The sequence below is a fragment of the Anastrepha obliqua genome, chromosome 5 (genome assembly GCF_027943255.1).
Source record: "Anastrepha obliqua isolate idAnaObli1 chromosome 5, idAnaObli1_1.0, whole genome shotgun sequence".
Classification (NCBI taxonomy): domain Eukaryota; kingdom Metazoa; phylum Arthropoda; class Insecta; order Diptera; family Tephritidae; genus Anastrepha; species Anastrepha obliqua.
In genome coordinates, this window is record NC_072896.1 from 25,996,366 (window position 1) to 26,022,040 (window position 25,675).

Consider the following 25,675-nt stretch of genomic DNA (forward strand, 5'->3'; position numbering starts at 1 on the left):
CTTTAAATTTGCACGATATTATGTCAAAATTGAATCGGCTATAAAACTGCATACCCAGAATTTTGTTTACTAAAAAGTTAGAAATTTTTATGAAAATTTGTTGAATTTTTTTTAAGTTTCACATACTTTGAGTTGTATGGTTTTTATTGAAGTTGAACTTAAATTTTTATAAAAAAAAAAATAAAAAATTTAACAAAAACAAAAAGTTTAACAAAAGAAAAATGTAATATATCAAAAAATAAATTTGCACGATATTATGCCAAATTGAACGGGCTATAAAACCTGCATTGTTTTTCTAAAAATTTTGACTAAAAAAATTGTAATTGTGATGAAAATTTTTTTGATTAAAAGTGTTGATTAAAAAGTTTTAGATTTTGATGAAAATTTGTTGAGTTTTTTAAAGTGTTGTACAAAATTTGAGTTATATGGTTTTTGTTGAAGTAGAACTTCAATTTTCATTAAAACAAATTAACAAAAAAATAAATTAAATTATCGAAAATCAATGCAAGTTTTGACACACTTCAAATTTGCACAATATTACATCAAAATTTAATAGGCTATAAAACTGCATACCCAAAGTTTTTCTAAAAATTTTAACTAAAAAAATTGAAATTGTGATGAAAATATGTTAAATTTTTTTAAACTTTGAATTGTATGATTTTTGTTCTAGTAGAACTTGAATTTTTATAAAAAAAAAAAAATTTCCCATAAAAATTAATTAAAAAAAAAAATTTAACAAAAAAAAAATTTACAAAAAAACAAATTTAACAGAAACAATTTTTTCAAAAAACCAAATTATTAAAAATCAATGTGAATTTTGCGCCACTTTAAATATGCAAATACGTGAAAAAGGGAGTGGGCTAAAAAGTTTTAAATTTCGATGAACATTTTTTAAATTTTTTTAAATTTTACACAAACTTTGAGTTATATGGGTTTTCATTTTAGTATAACCTACATTTTTATAAACGAAATTAAAAAAATTTAAAAAGAAAATAATTACAAAAAAATTAACAAAAATAAAATAAAAAGTCGAAACTTGGCAAAACGGCGTTGTGCTGTAATTGTGATCAAGTCTCTATATTACCACATCTAATTGAAAAGCAATTGAAACGCTTAAAAGAACCTTCAAAGATATCCGATAAGAAGCTCAGTTCATGGATGGTGCTGCGATTATGTTTTGTTTAGATTGTAGGTAGATATTTCAAAGAATAAGAGGAACATATAAGAAAAGAGTGGTTCGAAGAGTTTATGAACGTGGCTGGTTGGTTAGAGCGGTGACTCACTCAGAATTCAACTAGCGCTTCCGCACCATTTTATTGTCACATCCTCGTTACCAACTTGTTTAACAGTTATTTACAGCATGACTATATCCTGTCTGTGCGGTTTAGGAACCTTATTAAGTTGTTGACGTTTAAGCCAGACAGTTGTTCGAGACTCTCCAACAGCGGTTTGCCCAGGTTTAACATTCTGTCCTTCCATACGGCAGGGCATTCACAGAGGAAATGGAAGATTGTTTCCTTTTTCTCCGGTTGTTTACAATTATGACAGTATGTGTTGTGAGGGATGCCCATTTTGGCGGTTTGTTCTCCGATAGACCAGAAGCCAGTTATGACTGCCATTAGTCTACAGGCGTCCCGTCATTTCATGTTTATCAATGTCGACAATTTCTTGAAGTTGTAGGTGGGCTATAACCCGCTGCTGATTTTGCACTTCGTCTGGTCTCTCCATCAACAATCTGCGGTTCGATGGTATTTTAGGGAAATTGCATTCTTGACCGCATCTAATGGTGTGAATACCGGTACTGCAAGAACGCTATTCATGGCAAATCCCCTCTTGCCAGTTCATCGGCTTTTTCATTACCATCTATGTTCCGGTGTCTCGGGACCCAAATTAAGGTAACTTTATGGTTTTCACTCAAGATGGTGAGGCTATTCCTGCTTTGTTCCACCACTTTAGAGGTTGTTATAGCCGCTTCCAGTGTCTGGATTGCGGCTTGGCTATCCGAAACAATAGCGATATTGCCCTTAAAAGAGAAATCTGCGATTAGTAGCCTACAGACCCCAATTGCTAGTACTTCCGCCTAGAAGACACTGCTGGTATTAGGGAGACGCACAGATTTTTCAATGCCAATTCTATGAGAATATATACCAGCACCAACACCACAATCCATTTTACTGCCATCTGTATAGACTGTAGTGTCGAGGTTGTTTTTAGAGAGAATCCCGTATTCCATTCTTTCTTAGATGGAAAGAGTGTGGCAAAATTCCTATTGAAAGTTACCATCAGGACGATGTAGTCAGTCTTCACCGTGATTAACTGAGCTTGACGCAATAATAGACTAGCGTGACCATAAGTTTTTTCTTTCCAGCGACCAGCTTCATTTAACCTAAATCCACTCATGGTTGCCGTCTTCTTTATATGTAGGATGTGTGTCAGTGCATTGAGAGTCTCTCTAGGACATGATCTGATTGCATGAACGTGGCACTTCTGCTGAAACTTCTATACAATAAATAAATAAGACTTCTGTTAGGTGTTTGGGCGAACTCATCCTCCTATTTATCGGTGCGTCTTGATGTTGTTCCATAAATGGAGGGACCAACAGTTTTAAACCGACTCGGAACGGCAAATGGTTTTTTAAGAGGAGCTTTCTCATGGCAGAAATACACTGGAAGGTTTGCCATTGCCAGGCGAGGATTGACCGCTATTAGAAAAAAGCTTTATCTATTACTTGATGATCATGCACGGGGACTTGAATCTGCGCACGCCCGAATTGTAGGCACACACCAAGCCATTCGGCTACGGCGGCCGCACACGAGTATGTTACAAGAAGGTAAATGTGCATGGTGAAAAGATTTTTAGAAGTGTGCTCTTTAGCAGACTGTTATTCGGCCTTGAGAGAATTCGACAGAATCCGCTGATGCGCTGACGCCACTTGGGATGTGTTTAAAAAAAAATTGAGATTGTGTTGGTGATATACGAAAAAACAAAAAAACAACCAATGACACTTCGTTGTCGTCTGAACAACGACTGATTGGACAAGTGAGTAAATACATGCGAAATGATCTTGCAGAATTCGGCTGCAGAATCTCTCAAGTGATGTGGCAGCCGAAGTTCCGCTCACAATTTTATTTTTCATCATAGTTAGAGAGCAAACCTAATAAATCTATCATCTTTTGTAAATGTGAATTGTGTACGCTGAAACGGGTGAGGGAATTTTAAAATCTTACGCACTTCCCCTTCAAATAAAAGAGAACATAAAAAATTATGCTCTGGAATAATATTAGTTTGGAGAAAAAATGCCTAAACGGAATTGACGAAACCAAAATTGCACGTAATTAGTTTTACAGTATCCGTACCATAAACACCATTCACAATTTCAGCGGACTGGCTTGAAATTGAAATTTGAATTGAATCTGATAGCCAATATTTCAGCTTGAAATACACTGCAGTGATCCGGCAACCGGAATGAGATGTTGGCAGTCATTCCTTCGGAATATAGGCCTCCGCCTACTTGATCATTTAGCTTGGAACTATCAGTAGATGCTGATTCCGCTTTTATTGTCCAATACCCCATTGTCCCAATCTTCTCTCTTTGGGAAAGTTGTGGTAAAGGATGTGTTTAAATACAACTACACTAAGCTATAAAAGTCAGCCGTTTGATGTAGAAAGGGATATTCGTCTAGTATTCTTGCGTGACCTCTTCTGTTAGTAGCTAAGTTGGAAGATTCTCTTAACCTAAGTGCCGATTTCGTCGCCAGCTGTTTGCTGTAGGCCTCAATCGGTAATAGGTGCAGCATGGCATTCATCGCTGCCGTGGGCGTAGTCTTTAGTGCCCCGCTTATGCAGAGACTAGCACCCCTTTGAATATTTTCTAGGCATTTTACTGTTGTTCTTTTCCCGAGTGTTGGCCACCAGACTAAGACACCGTATGTCATGATAGGCATTACACCCGAGATAGTTAGTCCCGTGAGAATTTTCCAGATTCTTTGGCAAATCTGTAAATATCCTCCAGTTTTAGAGAACGAATATTACTCATTCTCGCGACATCGGACATTGGACAGCGGACTGGCTTACATTTTTGCCTTTATCAAAGACAGACTGTGAAATGTACCGAATTTTCTCTTTGTTGACTTGCATTGTTCGCATCCTGTAACTCACAACTGAGTGAAACAGAGAAAAAAAGAGCAAAAGAATTTTTTTAGTGTGAAATGTCACCTTGACAACGAGCACAAACTTTAAATTGTTTGATCGATACTTTCCGAGATATCGATCACTACAGCCATCTACCGAGGAAATAATGGATTTATTTTTCCTTAGACTAATATTTTTCAAACGAATATATAAAAAAAAATAAAATCAAGCATGCCTTCGCACTTCAATACAACATTTGTGTGCACCTATTTTAAAACCCTTTATGGTTTTATTGGATTTAAATATTCTCAAAGTCAGCTGAGTAATTTTTGTTTGCCACTTTTCCTGATTATTCGCATATTGAACTGATTGAATTCAGTTTGTAATTTCTTAATCGTTGCTCGTAAATCAGTTCGGCTTGCCTATGCAATAACACTTAAATACACATCGCGCACACATACATACATGCACATATGGATGTACACATCACACAAGCGATGAGCGACAAGCGAGTTTATCATTTGATAAAAACGCGCTTCAAGTATGGATGTGTGTATGTATATATGTTTGTATGTAGGTACTAAATTTGTCGTTACTTAATTGTGCCATTACTGTTGGTACAAATACACATATCAATATGCACACACACACGCACACACGCACACGCTGGTATATGTATATTTCGCCACACCAGAAGCAACTTAATTAATACATTTTTCGTTCTTATCGCACTGTGATGGATTACCCGTTGAAGGTGCGGTAATTTGTGGTGCTGATTGGAAATATGAAAGACAGAAATAATCAACAAAAATAGGAAGGAAAAAAAAACCATATTAAATAGCAAATTAATAGCAAACCGACACACACACACACACGCACACACAGGTGCACCAAATGAGTTATTGCCTGTAAGGGTGCCCAGAAGAAGACTAAAACATTTACCGTTTATCATGTGTTGACATTTTTGTTTTCACAGAAATATTATCTATGAATTATTTTATTTTTACGCCTTTCACTCATCATTGTTATTGTTCTTATCCACACAACCATTTTTCACAGGCAGACTTTTCATGATCTTTTTTATTTCGCGCAGCTTTGCCTATTAACACTACCATTATAAATATGTTCCCGTTAGCGACAGGTTGGGACGGCTTGTCGGCCGTACTGCCTTCAGTTGGAAATGCAAAATTTATTTGAAGAGGCTTAAAGTCATTTTGTTAGATAACTAATGAGCAGGTATGTACATGTGCGTATGTATGTATGTGTTTATGTACGTTTATTTACAAATTGTGTTGTGCATATCTGCCACTAACAAAAATGACGTATTTACCACGTACGAAGGTACGTAAATATAACATATGTATGTATGTATGTGGTGTGGCCATTATGTGGGTGGGTGCGTGCTTTGCCGGTGTAAGAGAAGTTGTACGAGATAAAATGCCTTAATTGTTTTTGCTTGCCAACACAAATAAGGTGCAGTGATGAGGAAAAAATATTGGTGAGTTGTTGACTGAAAATCCCGAACCCGAAAATGCTGATCCCGAAATTCCCGAATTTGCTAATCTTGCAACCAGTAATGTCAATTCACATTCGACATATTTTATTTTAGAATTTATTAGAATTCGCTGGAAGTTAGGTATCCCAAAAAGTTACCATGATGGAAAGAATAATGAGATGGCGCCTATCGTGGTTCTGTTACTTTGCTCTCAGCGAATTTGGCAACGAGTTACGTGATTTTAGCTCCATTATGGTCAGATTACCATTTTCGTAACTTGATTTAGCTTTTTTTTTTTTTGTTATTTAGTCTCGGAGTCTTAGTTCATTCTTCATGACATTTTTCTAGCCTGTTCTAATTAAAGTAATGTTTATAATTTTGTAAAATATACATTTTTTAATAATTAGTTAAATAATTCCCTCACTTTACTTTTTTTAACATCTGGTGGCATTGCCCGCGATTGCAGGTGTTGTTGGTGTTCTTCTGCTTTCGGCAGTCAAATCTCTCTCTCGCTACTGCAGTGTTGCCTAGCTTTGGATATAAAAACGCACTAAAATGCCCATTTAAAGAAAATAAAACACCAAATTTTTGTTGAATCAAAATGTGCGTTGTTTTTAATAAATGTGTTATACTTATGTACAATTTAATTTATGATTTTTGTTTTTTGTTAAGCGATACTCTTTTGTTAAGGGAACGACTTATTTGCTATGTTTGAGGTTATGTAATATAACTAGATAAGGTACTCTTTTTATAAAAATGTCAGCATGGTTTCTTTAGTATTTTCTGGTATTTTGTGGCTTACTTTTACAATGAATACACCTCTTGATGCCCTATGCCCCACTAAGGATTGATGGCCGGAAGAAACGATTACACCTCTATGGTTTTAATCCGCATTCAGTAAATTCAAACGCCTTTTAAAATGTGTAAAAAGGTGTTCAATCTTAAGAAGGGTTGAGAGAGGGACATTTAATATTCTTGCATAACCTTAAAAGGAGCAAAAAATTATATTCACACTTTCAAAATATCAAATTTTATAAAAACCAACTAATTTTCATTAGCACTAAAATCTTCTCAGAGTGGCCTTTTTTAACCTTCTTTTGTATAATAATACAGTTTTGTTTTAACTTTAAGTTTCGGTAGCTTTAAATTAAAAAAAAAGGAAGCAAACTTCAAAATTTTCGCATTTTCGGTATAAAAAAGCACTAAATTTATTGCGAAGAGCAAATGGTTGGCAAAACTGCACATCTTGGAAAAACGTGACGTCACGTACTCTCTGATGGGCGCAATCTTCTTTCTATCAATCTTGAAAAGTTACGCATCAAAAATGCACATGTGTTTGTGTTTTTTCTAAGTCAAGCAAATTCACGTCTCATTTCGTTAATCCCATAATAAATACGTAAATACTGATTCTACCTATAATATTTTAATAAAAAATTAAGATTTTGGGCAAATCCACATGTGACTGAATTCAATTGCTTGTACGGTAAATCCCGAAGTCTTCTTTGTTGTACATTTTGTGAATGATTTCTCTCTGTTTTGTGACTTCTTTAACCTGATGCTGGAAAATATTGTGTGTGCTGTAGAAATTAGTCGCTCCGGCAAAATTCCTTCTAAGAATTGTTAACAATTACGCTGGTAGTTCTGCCTTTTCTTCGCTTACTTAGAGGCTGGTACTGAACGAGGACAAATCGAAGTACCTCCTGTCTTCAAACAAACAGTCGGCGGACTCGCGTATCGGCACCCACGTCACTGTTGACAGTTATAATTTCGAGGTTGTAGAAGACTTCGTATATTTAGGAACCAACACCTATAATAATATGAGCCTGCAAATCCAACGTAGAATCTCTCTTGACAACAAGTGCTACTCTCGACGATCAAAACTAACACTCTACAAGACTCTCATCATGCCCGTCCTTTCGTATGGCACAGAAGCGTGGACGATGACAATATCCAATGAGGCGTCGCTTGAACTGTTTGAGAGAGAGATTCTGCAGAAGATTTTTGGACCTTTGCAGCTTTGAGCTGAAGAGCTTTACGACGACATAGACATAGCGCAGCGAATAAAGATCCAGCGGCTACGCTGGCTGGGTCATGTCATCCGAATGGATACAAACGCTCCGATTCTGAAAGTATTCGACGCGGTACCAGCTGGAGGGTAGTAGAGGAAGAGGAAGGCCTCCTCTGCGTTGGAAAGATCAGGTGGGAGAAGGGCTTGGTGTACTCAACTGACTCAGGTTAGCACGAGAAAGAAATGACATAGTTAAAATCATTATCGCACCAATCAAAAAGAAGAAGAATTTTTTGACAAATACTTTCTAACGGAGTTGATGTTTTTTCATCGCGGTGGCGTTCTTTGTGAAATTTAGTCAAAGTTGGTTGGTTTTTGGTAATTTTGTATGACGCAGACGTGGCGCTTTTAGAATAGCTCTTCGAACGTGGATTTTCTGGCTGCAACATGTGCCATTTCTTTAATTTTTGTTGTTGAAAGGTCGAAATTTGATGCAATCAAAAGGCTTTTGCGGGTTACTTCACTGTCAAAACCATCAGAGTTCAGCCTTTGTAGTTCTTACGATAGGTGGCACCTTGTTTCACATAACGATCCACATCGTTTGGATTTCGATCAATCTTTTTGTTAATTTGGCGATTCGAAAGTCCCTCTAAGGTCAAGATATCGATTTATCCTTTTTGGCGATCTGCTAAATCTTTCTGCTTTCCCATTTTATTAGAATTAAAACATTTTCGACCAAACACAATGAATGCTTAAAAAGCGAATGAATACTTAAAAAACGACTGAATACTTAAACAACGAAAGAATACTTAAAAAGAATGAATACTTAAAAAAATGTGGACAAACTGAGTGCCTCTATTCAAGTGAACCAATGAATGAAGCTCATAGCTGCTGAAGTTTTACTGCTGCGAAATACCGTTAGATGGAATAATATTTTGATGCATTTTTACTTTCGAGCAAAGTACAGCCTTCACTTGAATTATCAGCTAACCTTGAATTACTATATCAACTACGGTTGCTTTAATAAAGATTTTCTTCCATAAAAATTATTGCTTCTAATCAAGTGAACCGGAGTGTAGGCACCATAGAATCTTGTTGCTATATTATATGGGCATTGCAAAACGAAATTATGTTTTTGTGGCACTCAACCAATTCTTAGAACCTTATTTTTTATTGTAGTGCGCTTTGTGTCCGTTAAGGTAATAAAATGAGACTTTTATCGTAAATGATTTAAAATAGCTTCCTTACTAAGTCTTATCTCGGCGCAAATGTAACAAAAATATTTGGAATTATTCTCTCATTTTGCTATCAAACATAATTGAATATTTACTCTTAATGCTTTTATTACTTAGTAATACACAATGTAGTGCTAAAATACAATATTTTCAATACTTCGTGCCAACAAATTAAGTAAACGTCAACAATAGCCGTTGGAATCAAACCCATAGAATTCGGAAGGTGCCAATAGCCATAAAATTCGGAAGGTGCCAGTTCGCATGAATACTGAAAATAATAAATAACTTTTATTCATCATTAGCTGGTATGAAAAAAAATATCTAGTATTATATTAGTATACATTAGTATCTACAACAAATAATTTAGTGCACGTAAACTACAGTAGCTCCAAGCGAAACTCGTACATCCACCTAGATATAGGGTTATCTAGTAAGAGCTGTTATTTTCATATTCAAAGAAAAATGCTATTTTTTAATATAAATGATCGGATGTTTATTTCATTATAAAGAGGAAGGTATGCCGTTAATAGTGCAAAATAACATCAGGCAAATGACCACCACGACCACGCTCACAGCAAAGGCAATATCCTTTTCATGAAATTTTCCATAACCGAATTGCAAAGTGACTGCCCTATGTCCTCGATAGCCCCACTAATTCCTTCTTTGAGGTCTTGAATCGACCCTGGGCTGTTGGCGTGGACCTTTTCTTTCACGTGGCACCAAAGAAAAAAGTCACAAGGTGTTAAATCACAAGATCTCGGTGGCCAATTGTGAACACCTCTTCGAGAGATAATGGTTGGTTAATGGTTGTAAAGGGTTAAGGTGTGGCCATTTAGCACTGCGACCAAATTGATCTATTGTGCACCCTGTGCTGTCTATTGACTGTTAAGTATGCTTATGAATTGTACCAGCTCCTTCTGAGGGAGTGATTGAAGGTCTTCATCTGTAAGCATGAACTTGTTTAAAAACCTTTTCCTTCTATGCGTCAACCCCGGACATTCGATGATGAGATGTTCTATAGACTCCTCATCTTCGCAGCAGAATCTGCGGGTGCTGGTTGGTTAGTTATGCCTAATTTATGTAGGTGTTTGTTGCAGGTGAAGTGACCCGTGAGGGCGCCTGTGAGAGTGCGAATGCTCTTTTTGTTTAACGTGAGGGCCATGTTAGCTCTTTTAGCGTTGAAACTTTTTGGAGTGTCTAAGACCCTCTACATTGTTCCAATGCTGATTTAATAGAGTTTTGGCCCAGTATTTAACTTTTTGTTTTAGGTTGTTTTTGTTGAATCCGAACATAGGACTAGGTCCGATGAAGTTTTCATCTGCTCCTTTTTTGGCTTGAAAGTCTGCCTTTTCGTTGCCGTCATATCCCTCATGTCCCGGTACCCAAACTAATGAAACATTGTTTTTGGATGCCAGATTATTGAGTGCCTTGTGGCATTCTAAGAGGGTTTTTGAGTTGTAGGTATAGCTATCTAAAGCTTTTAGAACTGATTGGCTGTCCGAGAGTATTTTGATCTTTACTCTCTTGTGGTTTCTACGTTGCATGATGTTTACTGCTTCCATTATTGCGTATAGTTCCGCTTGGAAGATAATGGTGTCCCTGGTGAGAGTGTATGATTTGTGGATTCTGGGCCCCACTACTCCTGCTCCTACACCATAAGGTGTTTTTGATCCATCAGTGTACCATTTTTGTGAATCATCATTCATCCATTTCGGGTTTGTTTTCCACTCGATCCTCTCAGGAAAGGTAACTGTGTATCCTTTTGTGAAACAGAGGGTTGGGTCAATGTGGTCTGAGACTTCAGCCATGCTTATGGTGTTTTTGATTTTATTTAGGATATTTAGGTGACCGGTGCGGTTGCCCAATTTGAAATTTTCTTTCATGTGTAGCATGAGTGCTTGCATAGCTGCTTCCTCTTGGATTGCTATATGAAGTGGTGGGAGATTAAGGAGTGCTTCCATGCCAGCTGTTGGGGTAGTTCTCATAGCCCCTGTGATGCATAGGCAAGCAAGCCTTCGAGAGATAACACGGTCCGGAAACTTTTCCCGTAAAAGATCAATGGTTTCGTTGCTTGTGTGGCACGTAGCGCCGTCTTGTTTGAAATAAACGTTGTCCAGATCAATGCCATCCAATTCCGGCCATAAAAAAACGTTAATCATCTCACGATAGCGACAGATAACACCTGTTATTGGAAAACCCTTTACTTGGTTTTACATTAAATAGGGGAGACTAGCGTTGTAATAAAAACTAATTGGCTTTATTTAATTAGTATACTGGGTAGTGCATTAAACGTCAAAAGCAAAATTTCAAATGCTCCCTTATTTATTATTTCCAATTTTCAACACAAAAGCCAAACTCGTACACTGTTAATTTATCAGGCAACATTGGCTGCAATTACAACTAAGTTCACGTTATTTTTAAAGTGGAGTTCCGGGAAGTTCCAAACATTAAACTTCTCTGCTTTATCTAAAATATTGTGTCATTTGTTGATAAAGGATAATAAAAAAGTGAAATGGGCAGACGAAGAGGACAAACCAGTATTAAAGTGCGAAAATTAGTAATTCATCATTACGAAAACCAAAAATCGCTTCGGGAAATATCTAAAATTGTAAATCGAGGACGATCGACGACCGTACAGTACATCATAAAACGGTACAAAGAGTAAAAAAGTGTTAAAAATAGATTAAAAATTGCACATAGCAAAATTTTCTCTCCGAGTGATGAACAATATATTCTACGGCAAGTCAAAAAGGATCCATTTTTATGTGCACCGAAATTTGCAACACTCGCGGAAAACGATTGAAAACGATTTGGGCAAAAAATGTTGCCCACAGACAACTAAAAATATACTCAATAAGGCTGATACGAGGGGTGCCTTTAATATGTTGGGATTAGAGAACAAAAACAAATTTTAATTATCGAAAATCACTTTATTGTTTTTCAAAATATTCTCCATGAAGATCTATACACTTTTGCATGCGTTTGAACCAATTGTCGAAGCACTTTTGCCACTCTGAATGAGGTACCTCCAAAACATGCATTCTGAACGCCGCAACCGCTTCTTCAGGTGTCGAAAAACGTTGACCTCTCAGTTTTTTTTTTTACGTACGGGAATAAAAAGAAGTCATTCGGTGCCAAGTCGGATGACCCATTAATTCGATGTTTTGGGTGCCCAAAAATGCAGTTGTTTGAGCCGATGTGTGAGAGCTCGCATTGTCCTGGTGAAGAGTGATCCGTCTTTGGCGATTGGTTTTCCTAATTTCTTGGAAGACAACTGGCAAACAAATGGTTGTGTACCACTCAGAATTTACTGTTCTGCGTTGTTCTAGTGGTACGGTTGCGACATGTCCAGTTTTTCCGAAAAAATAGGCGACCATTTTGGAAGTGCTTCGTGCACGAACAACTTTTGTTGGATTTGGCTCATCTTGAAACACCCATACAGTCGACTGCTGTTTACTTTCGGGCTCATATGCATAAATCCAAGATTCATCACCTGTCACGATGTCATAGACGTGTTTCGAAGCCCCGCGATCGTATTTTTTGAGCATTTCCTTCGACCAATCGACACTGATGAGAGCAAGTTCAACCTTTTTGGTTCAGATTGCAGACGATATGTATGGAAAAGATCTAGTCCGGGGCCAGGGTTCAATTTTGGACTGCGTTTTTATACCGTTAAATTCTTGACTATAGATACTTGTGATTTAGCTTTCATGAATAACGAAAGTGAAGGTCAGCTGGCGCACCCGCGGTGGGTGTGATTGTGGGAGGGTACGAAACGTGTCGAAAAAAAAATTCTACCAACTCATTTTATACCGGCTGAAATTTATTTCATGTATTGTTGTTATTTAGTAATATAGAATAAAAAAAAAAAGTCAGCTGTGCCGTAGAGGGGGGAAATACGTCAGCTGAACAGGCGAACTTGTAAAATAAATTAAAAAGTAAAACTACTTTATGCCGACTGAACTTTTTTTACATAATTTTGGACACATATGAAAATAGAATAATGATGGTCAGCTGCGTTTATAGCGGTGGGAAGACCGTCAACCGAAGCAAGAATGTATCATTGCGTTCAGCTGACGTATTTTCCCCCCTCTACGGCTCAGCTGACTATTTTTTTTATTTTACTAAATGTCAACAATACACAAAAGAAATTTCAGCCGGTATTAAATGAGTTGTTAAAAAATTTTTTTCGACACGTTTCGCAGCATCTCACGCACGTACCCAACGCTACTGGACCGGCTGACGGTTGGTTTCGTCATCCATTGGATGGCGTCTGTCTTCTGTATTAAAATCAGTCGGCATGAAATGATGAGGTCAAAATGACCCCTGGCTCCCGGGCTAATCAAATGAAGCGTGACTTGCCACACATATATGAAGCCTACAGTAAAGCACGGTGGTGGGTCAGTAATGGTGTGGGGTTCATTTTCTGCATCTGAGCCGGGAGAATTGCATTTTATTCAGGGTATTATGAATCAGGCGATGTATCTTAACATTTGAAAAGAAAAATTGCCACTTTGTAAAGAAAAACTTGGTCTAGGGGAAGATTTGCATTTTTATCAGGCAATGACCCGCAGGATAAAGCGTATAATGGCGATCGTGGTTGCTATGTAATGCGCGCATGTCATAGATACACCAGCCCAGCGTCCAAATTTAAACCCCATTGAGAACTGTGGAGCTATCTCAAAGGATGTCATGAAGAGGGTGCCTTCGGGACAAATGGCAAAAAATTGAGCCCAGCTTTTGTGAAAAACTTTTTAAAGGTATGACAAATAGATTGCAAATGGTTATCAGAAACAAAGGCATGCAAACGAAATATTAGTATTTACATTAACTTTATTTTAATAAAGGGTGGTTAAGTTTCAAGGGCCGGTGTTGATTTTGAATAAAATACAATGTTTTTAGGAAATTATTGTAATTTCTCTTTGTTATGATAATATTGGTGTAGCTCAATTACGCATCAAAAAAATATTGGCCTAATGGCCGCCGCGACTTCGGCGGCAAACATCCATCCGATGGTCCAAATTTTCGATGACGCTGAGGCATAATTGAGGTTCTATGCCGTTAATGTACCGAATTTTCTCATCCTTTAGCTCTGGAATTGTTGCTGGCTTATCGACGTACACCTTTTCTTTCAAATAACCACAAAGAAAGAAGTCCAACGGTGTCAAATCACATGATCTTGGCGGCCAATTGACATCGCCGCGACGTGAGATTATTCGGCCATCAAATTTTTCGTGCAAAAGAGCTATTGTTTCGTTAGCTGTGTGACAAGTGGAACCGTCCTGTTTAAACCACATAACCATAAAAAGTTCGTTATCAACTCACGATAGCGAACACTATTCACAAAACTGCCTGCCCGGCCTCATTTTGGAAAAAATACGGCCCAATGATGCCGCCGGCTCATAAACCGCACCGAACAATCACTCTTTGTGGGTGCATTGGTATTTCGGCAATCACTCTTGAATTATCATTCGTCTAAATGCGGCAATTCTGCTTAGTGACGAATCCACTGAGGTGAAAATGTGCCTCATGACTGCAGATGATTTTCTTCGAAAATTGGTCATTCACTGTTGCCATTTCCTGCCACCATTCTGGCCATTGAAAACGCTTGAAATGGTCAAGTGGCTTTAGTTCTTGAGTCAATTGCACCTTGTAAGCGTGTAAATGGAAGGCTTTATGCATAATGTTCATCAACCACGAGCGTGAGAGGTGCAATTGTTGGGCACGATGACGAGTTGAGGTGGGCGGCTCTTCAACCACACTATCGCGATCAGCAGCAATATTTTCTTCAATACGAGCTGTACATGCAGTGGTGTTTTCACATCTCCTATAGAGCTGGTTTGCTCAAACTTTTGCACAAATTTTCCGATTGTACGCACATTTAGACGGTTAAATTGACCGTAAAAATCACGAAGTGCGCGATATGCATTTTGATTTGAACACCTGTTTTCATAATAAGCTTGGATAACTTTAATGCGTTGCTCGATTGTGTATGATTGGTTCAAATTGAGTTAGTCTAAAATTGAAAAATGTCAAATCAAATGTAGAAAAAAAAGACGTTTAGGTGTGGTTCTCGTTCAACATCGGCCCTGGAAATTTAACCACCCTTTGGCATTGAAATACATGCATTTTTATTACTCACTTCATGTGTCACTTAAAATGTATTATACAATAATTGAATTAAAAATTTGAGTTTCATTATTTTTTTCTTGGTTGATACCAATGTAGTAGTAAAATATGCAATAACTTTTTTGAACCGTTAGTTTTTCTTATGATTTATGAAAATAAATATGTTTTTTTTTTAACTCTACGAGTTTCGCTTGGGGCTACTGTATGCACGTATTTGGTGTGATTAAAAACACTTTTTCGAATACGAACAGTCGCTACATTCGAAAATTTAACGGGAGTATCTATCAAGGATGGTAGATCACAAGGTTTGCCCATCCGAAGCAAAAATGTTAAAGTAACTTCGGCTGCGATGCCACAGAGGATTCGGCAGCAGAACTCTGCCCGCTCATTTCGCACGCGTTCTTATGCTCTTTCAATCAGCCGTTTTTCGGACCATAGATTACGAGATCTGAAACTTTGTTTTGCCGCGAAAAAAATCAGTATAAAATACTTAAGGGGTTATGGGTATTCAGAATTTTCAAAAAATTGGATTTTTTCTTTGCATTTTTTTTAAGTATAATATCTTAGAAATATTGTGTGAAAATTGGAAGTGAATCCGACAAATACTTTTCGAGTTATTCAAAACTTTAAATGCGTTTTTCACAAAACTATGTTTTTTGTACTGGTGATCACTGTAACTTAAAAACCGCTTGGAACATTTCAATAAAATTTGTACTGCTTTTGAAAAACATAAAAATCTCGTGGCTGATCAAAGGTTTTTTTTTTCAAAAATTTCGATTTTTTTTTATTAACAATTAATTGTCGGTTTTTTTTCTCGAAAATCTGAAAAATGTTTGCTAAGGCCGCCATATTGTTAATTTGGAAAAAACAAAAAAGCTTCAATCAGGCACAAGATTATCTATTAATACAACTAATTTTTCTTGTCCGATTGATTTTAGATGAACCTCCAACGACTTGTGATGATCACCGCAACAGACTTCTGGAGAAACGGGCGATAACTTTTACAATTATAAATTTTTTTTTTTGAAAATTTGCTAAAGTGAAGTCGAAACATGGCGTATTAATGCTATGTTTTTATTTTTGTAAAATAAAGCAATTGACTATTTTTTTTAATTCAACATTTTTTTTAAATCATAATTTTTTCGGGCCTCTGACTATCCCTAACCCAATAAATGGACAAATATTCAAAAATTAAGATTTAAATATAATTATAAACGATTGAAGGGCAAAAATAATGCAGACGAAAACCATAACTATGAAGTTATGTACTAAAAAAAGTATTGCATTTTTTTAAATATAAAATAGAAAGCAAGTAACAAAAGAGAATGTGTAAAACAACAAACACATTTACACAGATAACTTTTAATTTTTTAAAGCTAAGATGAAATAAATTGTTAAAAAATATCACACATTAGGAGATTGTTGGATAACCCTAATGGTACTCGCAACGTTTATAAAAACACTCAAATATTCACTCAAAATGTAAACTTAAACAGTACTCGACTTTTGTGAGTTATACACTTTAAAGTTTATTAGCACTTCGTATATGTGAGAATAAGTAGGTTTATTTTCTATGAAAATAAGTAGGTTTTAATTGAAGTATTTTATTTTTTTTAAAGATGAATATTTTTGAAAATATATAGAAAATATATATTATATAAAACGTAATTTGAAATGCAGAAGACATTTTATTTTCCTCGTGCACTCCTTTCTGGAGCATAGGGCCTCGACAAGACTCAGTCTTGCTATTTTGATCTCTTGCAGGGTAGGTGATTAGCCTGCCGCTACCAGTCCTACCAGTATATACCTATAAAATGAGACTTTTTTTCAATTTCAAACGTTTATTAACAAAAAAATGGTTACAAATTTAATCTTCAAAATAAAAGCCATCGCTAGCGACACATTTTTCCCATCCCGCGCCAAAAAAAGTGGCCGTCTTTGGCCGCAAACAAATCATCGAGCCATTTTTTCCTGCTCGGAAAGGGCGTGGCCCATCGATGCAAACAAATGATAATCGGAAGGCGCCAAGTCTGGTGAGTTAGCCGCATGCACCAGCGGTTCCCAATCGTACGTCTCCACCAATTCTCGCGTCGATCCTGTTCGATGTGGCGGTGCATTGTCATCAATAAAAATTACTTTGAGACGCCGATCGCCATATTCTGGGCGTTTTCGGTGTATAGCGCTGTTCAAATCGGATCAGCCAATTGTCATTGGTAGTGTGCACCGTCAACTGTTTCACCTGGTTTTAATAGCTCGTACCAAATCATACCACGGTGATCCCAGAAAACACACAACATTGCCTTGCGGCCGAAGCGATTTGGTTTGGCCGTTGCTTTTGGCTTGTGGCCGGGCGGACCATACGATCGTTTACGCTTGGAATTGGAGAAATACATCCATTTTTCATCACCCGTAACGATTCGTTGCAAAAAAGACTTCCTTTTGAAGCGGGAGAGCAGCATTTTACAAGTGGTTTTTCGGTTCTCTTGCTGCCTTTCAGTCAGTTCATGCGGCACCCATCTTCCGACTTTTAAAATCATGCCCATGCCTTTCAAACGTTTTGAAATGGTTTTTGGGTAATTTCCAACTGCTCTGCCACCATTTCTTGCGTTTGACCATCATCTTCATCCAACAATGCTTGCAATTCGGCGTCCTCAAACTTTTTCGGTGGCCGGCCACGGTCCTCGTTCTCCATGCTAAAATCACCACTTCGGAATTTTTCAAACCACCTGAAGCACTGTGCTCTACTTAGAGCATGTCCACTATAAGCATTTGATGAGCTTGAGAAGCGTTTTTCTTCAATTGATAACAGAAAATCAACGATGTCCGCAAATCGTAGTTGGAACGCACGAAATTCAACATTTTTAAGAGCGACAAAAATGCATTGTTGTATGAAACGTAACAAACAATGAACTGAATATTGTTGACAGATGACAGAAAACAAGACATTTGGGAAGACATTTGTAAATAGTGGGAATGCCCACCTGTCGTTGCCTAGGAACAACGCCTTCTTACTGCTTGGAGCGCCATCTGTGTCTCACATTTTTCTGGCAGAAGGATCACGCAGATGATTGAGGACTTCGCTAAATTTCGTGTGTCTGCACTATTGCCGCGGTCGCCCGCTTCCTCTTGCTGACGCCACTGATGCAATGTCCAACTTTGTCTTTTATCTTTGTTTTTTTGCTTGTTTTAGCAGCCACAATGTAAATAATGTGGAGGAGTAAGGATGGAAAGGATAAGCTTTTTGGGGTTGAGGAATGGAATTGAAGGAATTGTTTTTTTATTGTGGGATTCGAACCCACGACTCCCACCTGGGATGGCAAGGTCTAGTGCACTTACGCTAAACTACCGAAGCCGTGCTGAAGAAATTAACTCATATTTTTAGGTATTCATTTCGTCTCAAACAACAGTATTCGATTTTCCTTGCTAAATTAACAGCACGATTTTGATTTCATTACTAGAGGATTTTGATTTATCTGGTCAACATTTGTGCAGATAAAGATAAACATTTCGCCAACTAGCCAGAAATTGTTAAAAACTTGAAATGTTAAAAAAGATGAAATCGAAGCTGCGAAAGACTGAGTTGAGTGCTGAAACTCGCGAAAATTTAATGAAAAATTGCATTGATAAAATGAATTACCGTAAAGCCAGCCGGGAAAGTGATTTTATTGGAATTGAGTTCCCTTTTTAATGACAAGGTTTCTTATTTTCAATAAAAGCAATGTATTTTCATCTTCTTTGGTTTTAACATTTGAAATCAATTACTTTCCAAACACTAGATGAAACAACCTGTGGAATCCGAAGAGTCGGTAGGTGCCAGATCACGCAAAAGCTGCGACTGTTTATTCATTTATTTAGTTATTTATATATTTATTTTTAATTTATTTGCTTATTTACTTATTTACTTTACGTATTACAAAATCAAGGCAACTAGCAGCAGAGGCTATCGGCCTGAAACTAATGACTCTTACACGAACTTATCAATGCTTTTACATACATACATACAAGTATATTCAGCGTGGATAGGCAAGCAGAAAATATGTAGAATGGCTTGACTGCTGCATTCAAGAAATTTTCCTTTTTGTATTTATATAAAATAAGAAAACTACATATAAATTTTCAAAAAAAAAAAAATTTTTCTAAGTACGATAATAACTTTCAATTTTCATACTCGTAATCATATACAAATGTTATATATATTTACATCTCTGTACCTATGCATTTATATTACACGTATTTTCAATCTGCTTATATATTTTTGTATATTTATTTATTTTTAGTGCCAAAATTCTTTTAATTATAAGGCAGTACTTGAAGCGCAGATTTTAGCCCGAAATCTCAAGTAGGGATGTGTAAAACTATGTTCGATAGGAGACTTGAGATAACAGACATTCTGCATTCCTTAACAAAAATCTACATGCCATATACCTACATATATATACACACATAGGGGTACTTATGTGTATAGGACAGTACGAAAATGAAATGAGTCGAGTGAGTTACAGTTGGGGAATTCCGTTGGTGGCGCTGTCTTTATTTACATATGTACATACCATACATATACTACTCTTCTCTGATGATTAACAAAACTGCTATTTGCAAAATAGCTATAATTGCAATACGCTTTCAACATACTAACACATGCCCCTTTGTACCCGTAAATGTTGCTCAAAACTCCAATGAGCTGTGCATGAAATTGTTGTAATGGCTATCGCCCAATTGGCTGAATACAAAATATTGAATAAATTACAAAAAAAAAAAAAATTGATAAAAAAAACGACTAGCAATGAGAAGTTTGAGAGTCGTGCTTAAGGGGTGCTCTGATTGTTATTGTATTTATCACACATACCTAGTTTGTTTTATATTTTATAAAATAGTGTTTTTGAGTGTTTTTCGTGTGTAAATATTTTGTTTGTGCTAGACAAATTTCTTAGATACGCAGGGTGGTCCAATTGAACTGCAACTTTTCGGAACGCAGAATTTTTTTAATAGGTTTTTGTGAAGCATTTTGTATTCTTTTTCATATTGGGTGCAGTAAAAAGTACTCAAGGTAGTTATCTGATAAGGATAAAGGTAAAGATAAAGATAAAGATATAGATAAAGATAAAGATAAAGATAAAGATAAAGATAAAGATAAAGATAAAGATAAAGATAAAGATAAAGATAAAGATAAAGATAAAGATAAAGATAAAGATAAAGATAAAGATAAAGATAAAGATAAAGATAAAGATAAAGATAAAGATAAAGATAAAGATAAAGATAAAGATAAAGATAAAGATAAAGATAAAGATAAAGATAAAGATAAAGATAAAGATAAAGATAAAGATAAAGATAAAGATAAAGATAAAGATAAAGATAAAGATAAAGATAAAGATAAAGATAAAGATAAAGATAAAGCTAATGATAAAGATAAAGATAAAGAGAAAGATAAAGATAAAGATAAAGATAAAGATAAAGATAAAGATAAAGATAAAGATAAAGATAAAGATAACGATAACGATAACGATAAAGATAACGATAAAGATAAAGATAAAGATAAAGATAAAGATAAAGATAAAGATAAAGATAAAGATAAAGATAAAGATAAATATAAAGATAAAGATAAAGATAAAGATAAAGATAAAGATAAAGATAAAGATAAAGATAAAGATAAAGATAAAGATAAAGATAAAGATAAAGATAAAGATAAAGATAAAGATAAAGATAAAGATAAAGATAAAGATAAAGATAAAGATAAAGATAAAGATAAAGATAAAGATAAAGATAAAGATAAAGATAAAGATAAAGATAAAGATAAAGATAAAGATAAAGATAAAGATAAAGATAAAGATAAAGATAAAGATAAAGATAAAGATAAAGATAAAGATAAAGATAAAGATAAAGATAAAGATAACGATAACGATAAAGAAAACGATAAAGATAAAGATAACGATAAAGGTAAAGATAAAGATAACGATAAAGGTAAAGATAAAGATAAATATATAATAAATATAAAGATAAAGATAATGATAATGATAATGATAATGATAATGATAATGATAATGATAATGATAATGATAATGATAATGATAATGATAATGATAATGATAATGATAATGATAATGATAATGATAATGATAATGATAATGATAATGATAATGATAATGATAATGATAATGATAATGATAATGATAATGATAATGATAATGATAATGATAATGATAATGATAATGATAATGATAATGATAATGATAATGATAATGATAAAGATAAAGATAAAGATAAAGATAACGAAAACGAAAACGATAAAAATAAAGATAACGATAAAGATAATGATAAAGAAAACGATAAAGAAAACGATAAAGATAACGATAAAGATAACGATAAAAGTAAAGATAAAGATAAATATAAAGGTAAAGATAAATATAAAGATAACGATAAAGATAATGATAAAGATACCGATAAAGAAAACGATAAAGATAACTATAAAGGTAAAGATAAAGATAAAGATAAAGATAACGATAATGATAAAGATAAAATTAAAGATAAAGATAACGATAAAGATAATGATAACGATAACGATAAAGAAAACGATAAAGATAAAGATAACGATAAAAATAACGATAAAGATAACGATAAAGATAATGATAAAGGTAAAGATAAAGATAAATATAAAGATAAAGATGAAGATAAAGATGAAGATAAAGATAAAGATAAAGATAAAGATAAAGATAAAGATAAAGATAAAGATAAAGATAAAGATAAAGATAAAGATAAAGATAAAGATAAAGATAAAGATAAAGATAAAGATAAAGATAAAGATAAAGATAAAGATAAAGATAAAGATAAAGATAAAGATAAAGATAAAGATAAAGATAAAGATAAAGATAAAGATAAAGATAAAGATAAAGATAAAGATAAAGATAAAGATAAAGATAAAGATAAAGATAAAGATAAAGATAACGATAAAGATAAAGATAACGATAAAGATAACGATAACGATAAAGATAACGATAAAGGTAAAGATAAAGATAAATATAAAGATAAAGATAAAGATAAAGATAATGATAAAGATAAAAGTAAAGATAAAGATAACGATAAAGATAACGATAAAGATAATGATAACGATAAAGAAAACGATAAAAATAACGATAAAGATAACGATAAAGATAACAATAAAGGTAAAGATAAAGATAAATATAAAGATAAAGGTAAAGATAAAAATAAAGATAAGGATAAAAAAAACGATAAAGATAACGATAAAGATAAAAAAGAGTTAGAGTTAGAGTTAGAGTTACAGTTATAGTTAGGGATAGAGATAGAAATAGAGATAAAGAGAGAGACGGAGATAGAGCAATGGGCTCTGTAATTGTAATTTTCTGGCAGCTGTCGTAGCCAAATTGGGTTATGCTTGAGTATTATTTTGTACGAACCGGGTCAAAACCAATTGCATAAAGGCATATTACCTGCCTTTTTGAGCTAGCATGAAACATTAGGTCGCTCCATTTGTGGAGCACCTTCAAGGAGAAGTTCGACCACAGACTCAGAATTGGTTGTATCTGCCAATGATATATTCGGTTATAGTCTCGGCTAGAGTCTATGTCTACGACACAAACAAAATATCTTAAAAAACAGTAGCAAACTATTTACTACGGTTGGTTGAAAAAACCAGCTGTGAATTGGCGAAATGTGCACAGCGCTTCGAAAGTTATAAGGTTTTTAGTTGCATAGAGTTTAATTGGACAACCCTGTATAAAATAGGCATTGCATTCACACATACTTATTGTAGTTTACATACATATTCGCTTACTAGCCTTCCGTAATATCCCTCTCTCTAACATTCTCTCTCGCTCCTTTTCTCCATTTCTATTTTTTAGGAAATAACAACAATGTTGATGCTGCTATTGGTGATTTCGAAAAGAAGACGCCCGAAAGTGTTGCACCCAAAAGTGCTGCGCCCGCAAGTGTTACACCCGAAAGCATTGCGCCCACCAGCGCCGCCACCACACCAGCTGATGCGGCAGATGGCACCACAGAAAAACGCATCACTTTCACCTTAACGACCGATTCGTCGCCCGAGGGTAGCCAAACATTGACACCGAAGAAATTCGACGCGATTGCCGAAGAAGGTATGGATCATGTTGAACCGTCAAAGCCCGACTCGAACGAGGTGATACTCCGTCCGCCGCGCTTCATCGATCGCCAAACACACTTGATGACCACCAGTTCGGGTTTAACATCGCCGCGTAAACTCAAACGCAGCGCAACCAGTGTGCCACATTTCAATGTACGCAGCGCGGCCAGTGAGACCGACATCTTTTCGATTACCGGTTCCGGTTCACGCATTAGCATGACACCCGAAGTACCATCCATATCGTTTAGCAATCTGCCGAAGAACTACGAAGATACACCGACCATAGAGAAGTATCGGGTCTCGCAAAGTCTCTACTCCATACAGACGGCCAATGCGGCGCGCGTCAATCAGTATGACTACTCGATGCCGCGTTATTTCCGTCGCTCAGCGGCAGCGATGCAAACGCAGAGCAATGAAATGCTATCGTCCGCACCATCGTCGTCATCTACAAATTCTATGTCAATGTCCACCGAAGGCATGCACAAGGGGGAGAAGGGTAAAAGTAAGCGACTGCAAATGTTGCGTGGCAATTTGCCGCCATTGCTGATACACTCAGTGTCGTTCCGCAAGAATAAGGAGGAGGGTAAGCAGCTGGACTAGAAAGAGTGGGGCGCGGAGAATTGCGTATTATGCAAAAATGGTGGAGAAGAACTAAACGAGCGCGGATGGAAGGGGGGATAGTGTGCGATGGCATGCTGTTGTATGTACTTAAGTGAGCGCTAAGGAGAGAGTGTAAAAAATTAGAGTATTAGACAGTGGAGCTGCCTGAACTTGAACCTAAAAAAATAAAGTAAATAAAAATACTAAGTTTAGCTTGTTTTTTTCGAAAGTGGGCGCTAAATTTTTTATAATAAAAAAAGTTCGATTGTAAATATCTCAGCATTTATTTGTAGTTTATTTTGTATATTTTCTTAAATTTGCTAAGAAAAGGGGTTGCCCATTCCCGCGCCAAACCTACAGAATTATCTTTTTGATATTCCCACGAACTATTAAATTTTGTAACATAAATAAGTACTTAAAAAGAAACGTGAGTTCCGAAGTAATAAAGGGAAATTTAGCTGCGTATAAAATATTTATTTTAGTTGTAATTAAACTGTGGATATTCTAAATAAATTATTACGTACAATAGTGAACTGAATTGTTTTCAAAATGATATTCGATTCACCTGCTTCATTATTTATCTCGAGTGCGAGTCACATTTTCGTGAATCGTTGCATACCTTTAGGCATCACTTCTAAGAACGAAACTAAATTGATAGCCCCTGCTGCTAGTTGCCTCAGTTGTGTAATGTAATCAATTATAATTATATTTCAGGTAAATAAATAAATAAATAAATAAATAAATAAATAAAAAAAGACATTAAAGAATAAATAAATAAATAAATAAATAAATAAATAAATAAATAAATAAATAAATAAAATGAAGGACCTGAATAACAAATTTTTCGTTCCAAGTCGCTTAATAAGTTGCACAAAGCTCTCTGATATACTGTATATTATATTTTATTATCTCACGCAAGTGTGACTGGCAATCGAGGTTTTGTGATAAGACGGTGTGACATAATTTTTTTCCAATAAGCGAAATCTCAGTTTGAGCGCACTGAAAACAATGAAAAATAAATTCGAAAAACTAAAAGCAGAAATACATATAAAATTTGGTGCCAAAAAAATTTAAATTTTTTCGAAAACTAGTATTACATTTTTAATTTTTAAAGCAATTTAATTGAGAAAAAATGTAAAAAATAAATACATTTTTATAAAAATTTCAATAAAAAAAACATTTATGAAAAACTAATGCTTTTTTTAATTAATATAATTTTTTTTGTTACCAAATCTTAATAAAAATAAATAATTTAATTAAAAAAAAATTTAGTTTTTATAAAATTGGAGTGAAATTAAAAAAAAATTAATATTAAAAAATGTAATTTTAATTTATGAAATTAAAATTTTTTTAGAAAACTAAATTTTTTATTAAAAATTTAATTTTTATTTAAATTTTTTTAAATTAAGTTATTTACTTTTATTAAAATTTCGTATCGAAACAAACTAAAGTTTTTATAAAAAAATTAATATTTTGTAATTAAATTTTTTTAAATCAAATTTTGTATTTTTATAAAAAAAATGTAATAAAAAAAATTAATTTTTATAAAAATTTCAATGAAAAAAACATTAAAGAAAAGCAAATTTGTTTGTGAATAAAAATTTTTTTTGGTATGAAATTTTAGTAAAAATAAATTATTTTATTTAAAAGAATTTCATTAAAAAAAATTACTTTTTATAGAAATGAAGTAAAATTAAAAAAAAAAAATTATTTAAAAGAATGTAGTTTTAATTTATAAAATAATTTTTTTTTATAAACTAAAGTTTGTATAAAAATGAAATTTTTCTGAATTAAATTTTTAAACTGAATTATTTACTTTTATTGAAATTTCGTACCGAAAAAAACTAAAGCTTTTATATAAATTTAAATATTTTTAAATAAAAGTTTTTTTCAATTAAATTTTGTATTTGTATTCAAATTTCGCACCGAAAAAAATTTTTCATTTTTAACAAAGTTTATAAAGTTTT

At 34.5% G+C, this 25,675-nt stretch overlaps 1 protein-coding gene across 5 annotated transcripts in view; it reads left to right on the forward strand.

Moving 5' to 3' along the window:
- Positions 1-23,956, forward strand: part of LOC129247207 (uncharacterized) — a 118,526-nt gene extending 94,570 nt beyond the window's left edge. For all 5 annotated transcript variants that reach the window (XM_054886225.1, XM_054886223.1, XM_054886224.1 and 2 more), the window contains exon 6: positions 22,852-23,956. In XM_054886225.1, the coding sequence (XP_054742200.1) occupies positions 22,852-23,708 (857 nt within the window). In that variant the 3' untranslated portion in view covers positions 23,709-23,956. The remainder of the gene's footprint in view (positions 1-22,851) is intronic.
- The last annotated feature ends 1,719 nt before the right edge of the window (positions 23,957-25,675 follow it).